General features: G+C 44.3%; 1 protein-coding gene across 1 annotated transcript; it reads left to right on the top strand.

Annotated features, from left to right (window-relative positions):
• Nucleotides 1-536: 536 nt before the first annotated feature.
• Nucleotides 537-14,452, top strand: PTGER4 (prostaglandin E receptor 4). Its single transcript, XM_046000628.1, has 3 exons — nt 537-1,107; nt 1,570-2,491; nt 12,556-14,452. The coding sequence occupies exons 2-3, from the start codon at nt 1,613-1,615 to the stop codon at nt 13,144-13,146; spliced, it is 1,470 nt and encodes a 489-aa protein (XP_045856584.1). The 5' UTR covers nt 537-1,107; nt 1,570-1,612; the 3' UTR covers nt 13,147-14,452.
• Nucleotides 14,453-15,727: the final 1,275 nt, after the last annotated feature.

Raw genomic sequence — 15,727 nt, 5'->3', positions numbered from 1 at the left:
ACGCGCGCGCACGCACCGCTCCTCTCCACCCTACCTCCCCCGGGGCCGCGCGCGCCCGCGCGCACACAGCTGGGCCGCGCTAAGGGGGAGTTCTAAAGCAGTCGACCTCCCTTCCCATCACCCAGGTGTGGAGGTCCACATGCAGAGGTGCGAGAAATAGTGACTCGGAGCGGGAGGCAGTGGGGGAGAAGAGATACTGGTTTCAGAGTTAGCCCTCTCTGGAAGCCGAGTCTGGAGTAGCTCAGAGGGTTCCGGGAGAGCATCAGGGCTTTCCGGAGCCCCCGCCCACGGCGGCACTCTGCACACTAGCCTGAGACGCGCGCCCCCGGCCCGGACGAGGCGGGGCAGGCCGCGGGGAGCTGGCCCTCGCGCGCGGCTCGGAGCCCCGCCTTCCAGCCCCGCGCGCTGCCTCGCGGCGCAGGCGGCAGAGAACACGCCCCGCCCCCTCCCCAGCCGGCCAATGGGCGCCCGGGCCGCGCTCTGTGTGTCCCCGCCTCCGCCAGGGAAACTTGGAGCAGAAGAAAAGTTTGTACAGAGGCTGGAAGGGCGAGAGCGGAGCTCGAAACCCGGCAGCCAAGAGGAAGAAGATGAAAGATCCCAGGTCAGAGCCTCAGGCCAAGTGGACGTCAGGCCGCCCCCGGGGCGTCGGAAGCAGCCTCAGTGGCAGCCGCCAGCCCCGATAGCCGCCCGTGCTGCTCAGGGCTGAGGAGGAGGGTGGTCCGAATCCGGGACCGAGGCTCCGTGCCACCTGCGCGCGCGGCCCCACACCTGCGCGCTGTCAGCCGGGGACCCGACCGGCGGGCTCCTTGAAGTTTGGTCCCGTCTTTGAAGGTACGGAAGAAAGAAGAAGAAAGAAAGAAATCCAAGATCAGATTGCGTTGACCCACCCCGCGACCCTTCTGGTTCTCCCAAGTTCTTGAAAGCTTGCCATTCTGACCCCAGTCCCGGAAAATTGGCAGCCACCGAGACCCGGCTCTTCTCACAGACAAAGGCTTGGCAAGCTCCACACTGAGCAGGCGAGACTGAGGGCAGGTTAGAGGCGTGTCGTGGATATCTGAGCCTTGACCCTGGGGTCCTGCGCGGCTGCCACCGCCGCGGCTACCACAGGTGAGACGGACTAGGGTTTGGGGGCACTAGGCCGGGAGCGGTGGGCGGGCGCTCCTCCGGCGGGGCCCGGGAGGAGCTAGCGCGCTTTCCAAATTGCCTTCCGTAACTTGTTTTCAGTGAGGATTTTACTGACTCAGAATCTGTCGGGAATAAGCGCGAACCACTCACTTATCCCTGGAGATAGGTCTTGTTCATCTTGGCGGTGGAGAGAGTTGGGCTGGGGGAGGAGAGATTGGCAGTATCAACCGACAAATATTAATGGCAGTAGAGTGGTGCTTCTGGCAGGACGTATCCGGAGCCTGGAGATTTCGGTGGCCGAAGCTGGGAAGTGGCTACAGTGCACCGTGCAGGGTCCAGTCGTTCGTCCTGTCTCATCAGCATAGTGTTTCTTGGGCGCGGGTCTGACACCCGGCAAGTGGTCATTTCTGCTCACCGCGCCTTTGTCTCTCCTACCATCCCCAGACCCAGCCTCGAGCTCCAAGGCTGCGTACCGAGGGCCAGCACCATGTCCACGTCTGGGGTCAATGCGTCCGCCTCCTCTGCCCCCGACCGTCCGAACAGCCCGGTGACCATCCCGGCGGTGATGTTCATCTTCGGGGTGGTGGGCAACCTGGTGGCCATCGTGGTGCTGTGCAAGTCGCGCAAGGAGCAGAAGGAGACGACCTTCTATACGCTGGTATGCGGACTGGCCGTCACCGACCTGCTGGGCACGTTGCTGGTGAGTCCGGTGACCATCGCCACGTACATGAAGGGCCAGTGGCCCGGCGGCGAAGCACTCTGCGAGTACAGCACCTTCATCCTGCTCTTCTTCAGCCTGTCCGGCCTCAGCATCATCTGTGCCATGAGTATCGAGCGCTACCTGGCCATCAACCACGCCTACTTCTACAGCCACTACGTGGACAAGCGGCTGGCCGGCCTCACGCTCGTCGCGGTCTATGCGTCCAACGTGCTCTTCTGCGCGCTGCCCAACATGGGCCTGGGCAGCTCGCGGCTGCAGTACCCGGACACCTGGTGCTTCATTGACTGGACCACCAACGTGACGGCGCACGCCGCCTTCTCCTACATGTACGCCGGCTTCAGCTCCTTCCTCATCCTCGCCACCGTGCTCTGCAACGTGCTGGTGTGCGGTGCGCTGCTCCGCATGCACCGCCAGTTCATGCGCCGCACGTCGCTGGGCACCGAGCAGCACCACGCGGCGGGCCAGCTCGCGGTGCCCTGGGCCCCCTGCCGGAGCAGCGCGGCCGCCGCCTCCCCCGCCCTGCCGCGCCTCAGCGACTTTCGCCGCCGCCGGAGTTTCCGCGGCATAGCGGGCGCCGAGATCCAGATGGTCATCTTACTCATTGCCACCTCCCTGGTGGTGCTCATCTGCTCCATCCCGCTCGTGGTGAGTGGCCGGGAACGGGGCCCTCAGGGGTCCTTGCCCCGCATCCACCTCCCTCATCTGCCTGCCGCTTCCCTCCTCTGTCTGTCGCTTCCTCTTTTCCCTCTTCGTGCCTTGACAGTGAACTTGCCCTCCAGGTCGGGGCTGGGGTTTCGACGCTGGACTTCTCACAGCGCAGGCCCAACCTCCTCTTCGACCGCATCCCCAGTGAGATGTAGCAGGTGCTTTTCTCCTAGGCCCCCCAGTTTCTTTCTCCGAAAGTCTGGTTTCCTCTCTCTCCCGGGACAGCCCCTACCCGTCGCTGCCTGACATTGGCCTTGAGCCTTCCGGGAACACCTGCCACTCTGTCAGATGTGGAGGGGAAACCGCTGTAGTGTGACTTAGGTCCTCCACTGTGAACCGCAGAAGCCCGAAACCTCGGGGGTGGTGATCTCTTTGTTATACACCATTCCTTAGGGCAGTGGGTTTTGGTGCTTCGATTTATGCATTAAGTTTTTTCTTTTGCTTTGTTTGTTTGTTTTGGTAGATTATGTAGAAGTTTAGAGCTAGAGAGACTGGATGTGTTTTGGTCTAGTCTGACACCCGCACAGGATACAGGGCGTGACTTGCTTAAAATAATCTAGCAGAACTACGGTCAGGCTGGACTCCCTGCCTTTACCATGCTGTGCATTGAACGTGTGGGTCCCAGTTCCTAGTAGGGCATGTCCCAGAGTCAGGTTCCTTCATTCTTTCTTGGGACCAGGAAAGCCAGGATTCTCAAGCCCGTGAAGGGCAGGCTGATGTACAGGGGTTATTGAATTTGCCTTCTCAATAACTGTGAGAGGTACAGTGCCATCCTAAAGAAAGGAAGCTTTAGAGGTGGTGATCTAGTTATTGCCAAGCCAAAACCCTGCAGCTTGTGATGAGCCTCAGACCCACCTGACTCCAAACCCTGTTCACATAATATTACATCATGTCTCACTCCTAGAACATTTCTAAGTTTGGCCTTCGTACAGTGTGTGCATTTGAGTTTTGGCACTCTTCACTTTTGGGACACCGCCTTCCCACTCCCACTTTTGGGACCCAATTGCCTTTGGGGTTAGCTTTCAAAATGTTATTAACAGGTTATTAAAGGTTGAAAACGCACCTAAGTTCTCTTCTCAGTCTGTCATTAAACCAGAATGCACCAGAAACTGATAGGCTCATGTGCATAACACCTTCCTAGAGTTTCTCTTGAAAGCAACAAGTTCTGGGTTTTTCCATCTCTCAAAACACTCCATTTCTAAAAATTCTAAACTACCAACTCAAAGAGAAAGGACTTTTCTTTCTTCTGCTGATTGGGAACAAGAGAAAATAAATTTAATGAGCTATTCTTCCTTTCTTTCTCTTAATACAGTCCAGGGATCTTTCATATAAAAATATTATATCTCGGCGGCAGGAGGGGGGGGTGGGAGGTTGAGGAACCAGGTGGTGGGTAATAGGGAGGGCACGTACTGCATGGAGCACTGGGTGTGATGCCAAAACAATGAACACTGTTATGCTGTAAATAAGCAAATAAAAATAAATAAATAAATTTAAAAAAAATAAATACCATTAAAAAATATTATATCTCTGATAAAAGTGAGTGTAAACAAAAGGAACTTAGATGTGGCTGAGAGTCAGCACACAGTAGCTTCTTGACAATTTGTAAAAAACAGAAATATATATGACTGGCCAGAAGGGCTTTTAAACCATTCCAGGGCTCAGTATAATTTACCAAGTTAAGTCACACTTGAGCCACATAAATATATTTTACTGTCTGTAATGGCAACTCAGAATACAGTGAGATTTTGGAAGAAACAACCCTGCTCCTGCTAGGGCTTCCTTCTCTGGCTGCTGCCTTATGTTTTACAGTACAATAAATGACAAAGTGAGGGGCTGTTATATACAGAAGAATAGCCACTTTAACTGAGGAAACAGAGCCAGTTCAGCCACAGGCACATACTTCTAAAATATGAAGGTAAGCATATGAAGCTGTTGATGACTGCACAGGGACAGGTGAATTGTTTTCTTAAAACATCCAAAGAGGCATAAAAAAACTTCATTCATTTTATGGGCTGAAGTGGACCTGCCCCTGTGGTACGGGGGCCATTTATCACAAAGCCTTTGACGTTATTTGAGAAGCTAGAGGCAAGAAACTATAGGAGCTATACTTGTAGTCTGTAAATTAGCCACATTTTAACTAACACATACTACCTACTATTATATAAAGTCAGTAGTGCAGGAGATACTATGTAATTTTACTTTGTAAATTGAAACTGGCTCAGCTAAGAAGTAATCATACAGTGAAGTACTCACAGGCCTTTGTAAGTAATAAGGAATCAAGGAACAGTAACTTCGGGGTTTAGCCTTTAGTTCTGGCTACCAAAGTCTAATTTCAGAATCAGTTCGGTTGTAAATTAATGATAAGCAAGGAAGTCATTATACCACCCACCCAACCAGAGTTCGCCTGTTACTGAAAGAGTTAAAAGGGGAATTTACCCATAACTATAGTCTTCTTTGGCTTACTTTTACAGCTTTCTTGTGTTTTCATGTTTCTCATATTCAGATCATAATTGAAGTTTAAAGTTTCTGAACTCTGACTTTTAAAGCCATCAGACCTATCTTCAGTTCCAAGGAAAGTAATGAAGCACCCTTTTTACCTTTATCAAAGCAAGTTGGTTGCTAATCCTATTTGAGGAAAATCAAAACCTTCAAAAACTGTTAAAATGCTTTGGAAAGGCTAAGAGAGCAAACAGAGCTTACTTGGAGTTTCAGAAAGCTTGACACAGTGTCTGAGGTTTAACAAGAAGCCAAATTTTGTCTTTGGGACACAAGGGGGAAAAAAATTACAGTGGCTCTTAGAGGGCACCTGATACTGAGTTACATAGGAAAAAGTACATTTTGATTTGTTATCCGAAACACATGTCTTGTAAACAGAGCCTGAATGGAAATTTGAGAAAGATTGGGAGCTTAATCGTAGATAAAAGAAACTATGCTAAACTTGAGAAATTTTCTAAAATGAGTCATAATCAATGAACGGAGGTGTTATAAGTACATTCAACAAGGAACGTTACATGACAAGATTTGGTGGGAAGGTGGTTCTTGTCATTTTGACTATTCTTCCATTTAAAACCAGTCTGTTTTTTTAAGCACAAAAAAAAGCTGAAGAAATGAGAGTCTACACTTAAGATAAATGAAAGGGACTGACTTCTTCAGAAATATGCAAACAAGACAACAGCCTCCTAAGGTCCCAGTGTTAAATACTGTAGCTAGATCAACTTCTGGTGCCCAATTTTGCAGTCACTAATGTTGAGATAACAATTAAAATCAAATCTTTCACCTCAGCACTAAACAGTTAATGCCGTAGGATTTGAAAAGCATATTCCCCCTTGCGTAGGCAGGCCGAGGCTGTATTTACCGCGTACTTCCTTCTCTTATTTTCTTTCTTCTTACTCTGAAGTAACAAGGATTCATCTCTTTTAGGGGTAGAATGGCCAGTTTGATTCGTCTTCTGCTTTGGACAAGGAAAACATTGATCTTTAGGAAAGTAGCTTCTTGTGAGTGTTAATTTGGTTGTTTCCTATAAACCCGTTGTCTCTATAAAGCCTTCACCAGCATTCAATCAAGAAAGATTTATTAGAGCAGAGGAAACCGGTGGGAATAGATAGATTTAACTGAAGGTAAACCAGAGTCCCAGGACAGTTGATGGGATTTCAGATGAGCACAAATCACAGTTAAAGGCGTAAGAGGAATGCCATGAATTCGAGAATCCTTACAGCAGAACCTGAATGATTTGATTATTTTTCAAATAAATTTGGCTAAGTTAAAAACACAGCAGTTCCTGAAAGCAGTGTTTTAGTCATAACCGTGGAATTGCAGACCGAGTTCGTGGTAGAACCTTGGACACTGCGGAGTAGCACATGAAAAAAAGGATTCCCACATCCAGCATCTCTGAATCGTGCAGAAAGCAGGGCTAGCCAGTATTTATACTCTGCTCCTCAGTCTTCTCAAGGGCACTGAAGAATTTCGTCCTTCTGCAGCTTGCTGAGGAGCTGTGGAGCTGTGGGGGGCAGGGGGGTTCCAGATTTTTACCATACTTTGCTGACCTGTCAAGGCTCAGTTTTATGGAATATCTGCTAAGATTTTTCCCCCCAAGAGACAAAGTGATTCTTGTAATCTCCCATTAGAATACTGAAAGCTTGAACAGAAAAAAACCAAAACGAACAAACAACAACAAAAAAAGTGACTTCAGAAATGTATTTTTGATGTAGAGACCGACCTGTAGAAATTAAATAATTTGCCTACAGTAAATGGCTAGTTAGTGACCCAGAGGGAAGGGGAACGGAACTTCCTTACACTGCCACACAGGCAAGAATTCTTTCACTATCCTTTACTTAAATGTTTTTTGTCATTAAAAAAAAAAAAGGTGGTAAGAATTTCTAGTAACAGCTGTGTCAATTTTGGATTCTTCACAGGGCAGTTAGATAACTGAGCACACACAGATAATTCCATTTATGTTCTTGGAACAGAACACATAGCACACACAAACCCCGCTCTAGGATCTTGTCATTTATTAGAAAGCATTTGTACTTTGACAGGCAATGACTAAATCAGTCTCATCAAAATTTCAACATTCTTGAATTAGCCATTCCCTGCTAACAGGTTTTTCTTACATAGGAAGGACATGTTTTTGACACCAAATCCTTTAACTATACCCCAAAGTTACTTCTAAACTGTGGTTTTCTAAACTGTGGTATTCCTGTATTCCACGGTAGCCAAGCTTACATGCATGGGCCTCCAAGAAAGCAAGGACACCAGACATGTCCATTACGTGCCAGGCATTGTACGAAGCCTAGTCATCACCTGCACATCGGTTAGAAGGAATGGGGCCAGGATTTGAACAGAGGTTAGTTTGATTCAGAGCTCTGCAACACACAGCCTCCCTTACAGCTCTCCTGTCCTCCCACCTTGTTTTGAGTTTATCATGTTTTCTCCAAGTTATGTTCCAATGCTCCTGAGTCCTAATTTCTAGTCATCTTCAAGCGCTTCAGAATATTGTAGTGTCTGCCAATATTTAAGATAAGCCACATGCACAAATCTGCGGCTCCTAAAAAAGAGATTCACTTTTAAAATTGCAAGAGAGTATACATGTTGCTTGTCTCCAGTGAACTGTTTTAAGGTGTCTCTACCCCCGCCCCATGCAGAGATTCTGTTTTATCAGGAGCACACTCTTCCAACACTGAAAACTGTTTATTTTGACAGGAATTCCAGAAAAGCACTTTCACCTCCCCACATGACATTGAACTACTGCTGTGGATATTCCCATCTTAATCTGGAGTGTCCCCTGCTTTGGGGAGAGTAGCCTTTAAAGTGAGACAGAGATTGCTAGACTTTTTCAAACATTGTGGAGAGCATGGAGCTTTTGTTCATGTTTGTCTTTTTTGCCACCTCAAGTCAATCTCCAATGAGAACATGCTACCAAGGGAAACTGGTTTGTCTTGACTTTTTTTTTTTTTTTTTCAAATGATTTGACCACCTTTTAAGAATGTTTTGATCTGAACCTGAAATGTTGCTTTTCATACTGCTCTTTATTGCTATCCTGTGGGCTCTCCTTTCCTAAAATGAAATTAAATAACTAGGCTCAGTGGCTTATATTATATTGTAAGCTTGCACAACCGCCTGTGCGCCCCCCCCATGGAATTAAAGTAGGGCTTCCTTCATTCCCTCTGACACTAGTCAAAATAAAATACAGCTGTGGATAAAGGGAGACACAGATTGCTGTGATATTTCTCATCACCTTGGATTACAAAATCCCAATTATTAATTTTTTACAACTCTCTGGCTTCTCTAAAACGTCGTAGAAATTTTAAAATAAAATGCTAACTCCTAATACATTCCTGTAACATAGCTACAAATTTCATTCCTTTTATATCCATTTCAACCTTCCAAAAATTTTTCTCCTTTCCATAGTCACCCTGTTTCCTTTGAGGTAGTGGTGGGAGAAGCAACCAGCAACAAAAGATTTCAATGTTAAAAATCTCAGAAATGTAAAGTTCAGAGTTAACCAAGATTCTATTCTGGAAAAGGGTCTTAGAGATGGCTGTGAAAACTATTTAGAGAACCTGTAGTGCAAAAACTCCCAGGTGGAGCAACAGCGCCACCTAGAGGCTGCAAGTCTCAAGTTCTCACAGACCCGTCTTGGGTTTTTTTCTTAAAGACTGTGCAGGGGGAAGGTCTGATACAAAGAGATTTAAGTCCATTATTTCTTTGACCCTTAGGAACATAGTAGGTGATGTGAGTAATATATAAACCTCATGCTTTTTGTAACAATGATTGCATTGTCAGGAAATTTTTTTTCAAAGATTTTATTTATTTATTTGACAGAGAGAGAGAGATCACAAGTAGGCAGAGAGGCAGGCAGAGAGAAGAGAGGAGGAAGCAGGCTCCCTGCTGAGCAGAAAGCCCGATGCGGGAGTCGATCCCAGGACCCCGAGACCATGACCTGAGCCAAAAACAGAGGCTTTAACCCACTGAGCCTCCCAGGCGCCCCGTCAGGAAATAATTCTTAAACAGAAAGCCAGCCAGCCTGTAGAACAGAAAAAGCAACATGGAATTCACTGGGAGACCTGGTCCAGACCAGAATCAGCCATGACTGGGTGGCTCAGTGAGTTGGGCGGTTGCCTTCAGCTCAGGTCATGATCTCAGGGTCCTGGGATCGAGTCCCACATCGGGCTCTCTGCTTAGCGGAGAGCCTGCTTCCCTTCCTCTCTCTCTGCCTTCCTCTCTTGTGATTTCTCTCTGTCAAATAAATAAATAAAATCTTAAAAAAAAAAAAAAAAAGAACCTTCAGGTCTTGGTAACACTTCATCTGAGAAAAGGCATCTCTCAGCGCCCAAACGCAGCTCATTGCCTCAATAAAGTTTATGGTAAGAAGAAACCAAAAGGCTTTGTTTCACTAGTTTTTTATAAAGATAGACAATCAGTCCTGCTTTGACTTGTATCGCTTATGCAAGCAGGTTTCTGAAAGTCTATTAAGACATCATATACTTCTGTTTATTCTATTCACTTTTTACTTAGCTATCTTCCAAAGACCAAAGTATTAATTTTATGCTATTGAGAGCCATTTGGCCATTTTATTTTATTCTATGAAATTTACAGGACCATAATCCCTTATCTAAAGTATTTAGGGCCAGATGTGTTTTAGAATTCAGAATATCTTGGCTTTTAGAAAACCAGTGTAGTAATGTACTGTATAATATGTAGTTGGGACAATATCTCTGAGGCAAAACACAGGAATACTTATACTCAGTAGAATAAATAAAGTATAAATACCCCCATGGCCAAGTTCAGTTCTTTTACTGCCAAAATAAGTTTAGGTCAGGTTTTACAATCAAAAAAAAAAAAAAAAAAGAAAAGGAAAAGAAAAGAAATAACAACAACAAAATAACTGCAAATGAAAAATTAATTTCTTAGAAAAGGACTATGGACCTGTAACTGATCAAGTTCTGAATTCCGGCTAAGGAAGAAATTGACATATGGTTACACCTCACTGATCTAGCTTCATCTAGACTAGTTTCTCATGAGTTGAGTTTCGCAGATTAACGTCACTTGTTTCCTTCAGCATTTTGAACTTAGTTTATCTACACTGTTATAAATCTTTCCAAAATATCCCTTCTCTTTCATTCATGGTGATTAATGCACCACGAACATTAATTACTATATGGTATGGTAAAGCAGCACTGTCCTCAACTCTCATTAGAGGTATTTGCCCCTAGTTAAATGGCTCCAGCTCTGCTTTCATGAGTTCTTTCTCCTTTTTTATGGTTTTTATGCATCCTTGCCTGGGACTACCCTCTTTCTTCTCCCTAAGTTAAAATAATTACTAAAGGCAAGTAATAGTTATTAAGCAATTGCTAAAGACAGAGGTCAGTTATCTTAAAACCACTTTTTATGTGAAGTGAGATTTTTACATAAAAGATCCTAGTGGAAATACAAGGACGATTTAGACGACAATACTCTAAGAGTAAATTTAAGAGTGTACATTTGGCAAGTAATTTTTCCTCTAAGGAATAAAATGTAGTCATCCTTGAGTTTACATAAATTCATGCTCTCTTCAGAATTAAATCATTTGACGTTCCCAGAAGCTGGTGTATTATTTCATTCTTCTATGACTTTACATACGGAATTACCTCTATTTGAAATGCTATGTCCTTCCTTCTAAATTTAGCAAACTCTTCCTCATCCATCAAAAACCCCAGGCAAGCTCCCTCCTCTGGCAGGAGCCTCCAGGAGCCTCCTCTGACACCCTCCTGCCCCCCATCTGGATTAGTCGTGCTCCCCTATGTTCTTCTCCCGTTTCATTTAATCACCCTGCAGTCACAGCTGGTTTTCCTTCCTGTCTTCTGCGCTGTGGATTATTCTCTGCCTTCAAGAAGTTTGTGGTATTTAATGCAACTTTCTGTGGCCAGACTTATCACAATGCCTAACACACTATAACTGCCTACTCTTTAAATGCATAAAAGAATATATGAGTAAATGATTATAGTAAGTGCAAAACTTGTGAACTGTCAAAAATAAGACTCCAAAATAGAAAACAGGTTGTCAGGGTCTCCTTATGCTCCCATCATTTTTGCCTACCCGTCCTATGGCGGGCTGCAGACATGTATTTTGCCGTAAAACAGTTCAAACTGTGGTAGAACCAGTTGTCTTCCTGACTGGTCTGTGCACATCTGCTTTCAGCGCTTGGCTATTTACTGCCTCAAATGCTATACAGACACAGAGGAGGGACGGACTCTTTTTTGTTTTTTTAAGATTGTCTTTATTTGAGAGAGGGAGCACAAGCAGGGGGAGCAGCAGGCAGAGGGAGAGGGAGAAGCAGGCTTGCGAATGTGGGGCTTGATCCCAGGACTGGGGGAGATCATGACCTGAGCTGAAGGCAGTCACTTAACCGACTGAGCCACCGAGGCACCCCAGGAGGGACTGATTCCGACAGGAAGGATGCACGGAGTGGCAGTTGCTGAACAAAACTATAGTTTACAAGCAGCAGGGAGCCACTGAAGGTTTTGCAATTGAGCGGCACAGTTAGATCTGCTTTCTAGACAGAATCCCCTGGTGGCAGTTTGGAGGATGGATTGGAGAGGAGAGGAATTGGAGGTGGGAATGGCTGAGGCAATCATCCAGGCGAGAAATGCAGTGGGAGAGAAACTGGGAAAGGCGTTTGAAGGAAGAGTTGGTAACACTAGAGGATTAGTATGAACAGACTCTAAAGAGAAAATAGAAACTATTCTTTGGTCATTCTGGATGATATGAGATTCAGATAGTGGTTTAAAAGTTTCCAGTGTATTCTTACTAGACTCTATAATAAAGGAATCTCTGGACTTTTCTGTGATGATTGGATGGTTAGTTAACTTACAAAATCAGTTTCATTTACATATATAAAAAGGCAACAGGAGGGGTGTCTTAGTGGCTCAGTCAGTTAAGCATCTGATTTCAGCTCAGGTCATGATCCCAGGGTTCTGGGATGGAGTCCTGCATTGGACTCCCTGCTCAGCAGGGAGTCTGCTTCTCCCTCTGCCTCCCACTCCCCCCTCCTTGTGACCACTCTCTCTCTCTGGCAAATAAATAAAATCTTTTTTTAAAAATTAATAAAATAAAAAAATTAAAAGGCAACTGGAATAAGGGAAATCAATGGCTATGGAGGGAGAAATATACTTCATTTGAATTGCAAAAACTTAAAAGCACTCACAGAAAGGAAGTTAATAAAATGTTTCTCGAGGACACTTTATGCATGTGTTGCCTGTAAATACATTGCATTTTTGCGTACCATCTTTGATCAAGGGAAGATATTCATAAGATAGTTACAGAAATATTGAAGTCACACTAACTCAAAACAAATGCGATTGCACAATTACCGGTTTTTCTGAGGCTTACCATGTAAGCTGCTCTTTCCTGGCACTTATTAATAGAAAGGAGGGCTGCTAGTTGATATTACGACATTAGACACTGATGCAAATATTTCCCCAGCTGATTAGTGACAAAACCTAAACATGAGCATCTCATTTATGCAGGTACGGGTGTTCATCAACCAGTTGTATCAGCCACGTTTGGTGCGAGAAATCAGCAAAAACCCAGACCTGCAGGCCATCCGAATTGCTGCTGTGAACCCCATCCTGGACCCCTGGATCTACATCCTTCTGCGGAAGACTGTGCTCAGCAAAGCAATAGAGAAGATCAAGTGCCTCTTCTGCCGCATTGGTGGGTCCCACAGAGATCATTCGGGACAGCACTGCTCAGACAGCAGAAGGACATCTTCTGCCATGTCTGGCCACTCCCGCTCCTTCCTCTCCCGAGAGCTGAAGGAGATCAGCAGCACATCTCAGACCCTCCTATACATGCCGGACCTCAGTGAAAATGGTCTTGGAGGCAGGAATCTGCTTCCAGGTGTACCTGGTGTGGGCCTGGCCCAGGCAGACACCACCTCCTTGAGGACTTTGCGAATATCAGAGACCTCGGACTCCTCCCAGGGGCAGGATTCAGAGAGTGTATTACTGGTGGATGAGGTTAATAGGAGCAGCAGGTCTGGGCCTGCCCCCAAGGGGAACTCTCTGCAAGTCCCGTTTCCCAATGAAACACTGAACTCATCAGAAAAATGTATATAGTAGCTAAGGAAAGAAATACAGCACTATTTCTGGAAGCATATAAAATCCTGTGCAATAGACACATGAAGGAAGTGTATTAAAGAACATCTGGGCTCTTTAGCACTTTCCAGACAATCGAGTTGATTCATAGGGGACCCGTGGTTGGAAGCACATTGCTTTTCACTTCACTATGACACAGGATTTCTGTCACCACTTGATGGCTGGGAAGATCTACCCTCAGTTTTTCTACTTGATGGGAGGATGGCATAAGTTTTGCTATTTTCGTAACATCCAGAGCTTTGTATCTGGCATGCAGCAGAAGGCCAGGTACTGAAGGGCTCTATTCCAATAAACTATAAGGACTACCTTGTGATTTAAGTGTCTCACTAAAGCATGAAATGTGAATTTTATTGTTGTAAATATGATTTAAGGTATTTAAACTATTTTCTTCTCTGTGAGAAGGTTTATTGTTAATACAAGGTATAATAAAATTATGGTAACCCCCCTCCCCTTCCCAGTATAACCAGCTGAAGTTGCAGATGTTACATTTTTTTCATAAACAAATTCAGGCCAAGGTGTAGAAAATACACAGTGAGATTCATAGCTATAAGATATAAATTTTTAAAAGAAAGAGTTTAGTATTATAAAAGGAATAAAGCAAGATACTATTTTAAGACATGAATGTTATAGTCCAGAATATTAAAGTTCTTTCCAAGCTATGTGTAATACATAGTGAAAAATTTTTAGTGATGCTACATGTATTTACCCAGAAAACTGTGAGTTTAGAAGAAGCTAACCTGCTGGTATATATTTTCTACTTTTGTCCCCACTGATACTTTTTAAAATATAACAGATTTTAAAAGGTCTGAATAAGAACCCATAATTGAAATGTAAAATATAAAAGGAGTCTAAGCAACTTGTTTTCCCTCTTAAAGTGTTCATAGTTTTCCTTTCCTAAGGAATGATCTAGAGTATCCTTGAAAATTTAAGAGGAAGGCAGACTGCCCCATGAAAGCCTTTATTTTGAGATGGAGAAGATCCCGGAAGCTTTAAGAGTTTAACAACATGAGGAATGCAGAACTGGGACACATGAGGGTAACCTTCTAGTGGTTCTGTGTCACACCCAGTGATGCTGTACACATTTGAAGGACCTTTCTCAAGGAAATACTAAGCATGTTTTGTTGCTTAAAGTGTTTTTGTGAATTGCTTGGTTGTAATTAAATTCTGAGCCTGGTAGTGATACAGTTTTAAGAAGCAGTTGTACCAACTGAAATTATTTTGGAAATGATAATAAATAAATGCACTCAGTCTGAGTTCCATATCCTCAGTTTTGGAAAACTTGTGTGATTTTTGTTTGTTTCAGGTCATTGTCTACATCCTTTTAAATTGGAATTTTTAAATTGTTTTACTTTGAAGTAATGTCAAATTTAGAAAAAAGTTACAACAGTACAAAGCCTTGGATCCACTTAACGGAAAATGATATTTAGAAACCAAGATCTCGGTATAAGGTGGGCTTAAAATCACATATTGCGGAGGACAGTATAGGGGAAACAGTATTAGGCCTAACTTGTGGAGAACTCTGTGTGGAGAACCCAAATATTTATTACCAAAAAATCAGCATAAGCTTGTGGCCCTCCCGACTTGTAAATTCTCCGAATCAGTGCTTCTCAAACTTGATCATGCATCAGAGTCATCTGGAGAGCTTGTGAGAACAGTATCTGTAGATCTGGGGTGTGCACATTTCTGAAAAGCCCCTAGGCAACGCATGGTACCAGTATAAGGACACACTCAGAGTAATCCCCAGCAGTGAGGTTGTGACTTCCCATTTGCAAGTTTTTAAAAGATATTTTTGGATGATGTCGGGACTCGCATCTTCACAGCCCCGAAGGCACAGTGATTCTCAGCTGATGTCAGGGAAGCTTAGAGAAGGAGCTTCTGGCCCAAGCCTGAGATGTTCTCTTTCCCCATTCTAACCGAAACCTAAAAAACAATGTTTTCAGAAAATATTTTACCTGTGAGAGAGGCTCTCATTCTTCTCCCATGTATATGGACAATGAGACAATCTTTAGATTGAGATAAATGAAATACATATAATATACCACCCATACTATATATCAGCTGTGTTTATGGAGGAAAAACAAAGCCTCATTTACTAATACTCAAAGCATAATCTCACTCATACTTCACTTCAGAGGTTCACCATCCAGAATATGGATTCTGGTTTCTTCTTTTTTTAATTAAAATAAAATCCACATATTATAAAGTTTGCCCCATATTTCAGTATGTTCACAGAATACAACCATCACTGCCGATCCCTGAACATACTTATCATCCCTAAAAGAAACCACATGCCCACCAGCAGGCACCCCCCCCCTTCTCCTCTCTCCCTAGCACCTGTCAACCACTTTATATATGGATTCTCCTATTCTGGACATAAATGGAGTCCATTAAGGTCACAATATGTGGCCTTCAATATCGGGCTTTTTTCACTTCGCATATTTCCAAGGTTCATCCATGTTGTAGCACAAATCAGTACTTCATTTTCTTTTTATGGTTGTAATACTTCTGTATTTCCTTTTTTAAAAAAATATTTCTGTGTTTC

Source organism: Meles meles, chromosome 3, assembly GCF_922984935.1.
Source record: "Meles meles chromosome 3, mMelMel3.1 paternal haplotype, whole genome shotgun sequence".
NCBI classification, from domain to species: Eukaryota; Metazoa; Chordata; class Mammalia; order Carnivora; family Mustelidae; genus Meles; species Meles meles.
This window is presented reverse-complemented; position numbering and strand designations above follow the sequence as displayed.

Bases quoted from the DNA above. Each gene is read 5' to 3' on its own strand.
- PTGER4 (XM_046000628.1), top strand. From the start codon at position 1,613: ATGTCCACGTCTGGGGTCAATGCGTCCGCCTCCTCTGCCCCCGACCGT. The intron at 2,492-12,555 runs GTGAGTGGCCGG...TCATTTATGCAG, and splicing joins TCTGCTCCATCCCGCTCGTG to GTACGGGTGTTCATCAACCA.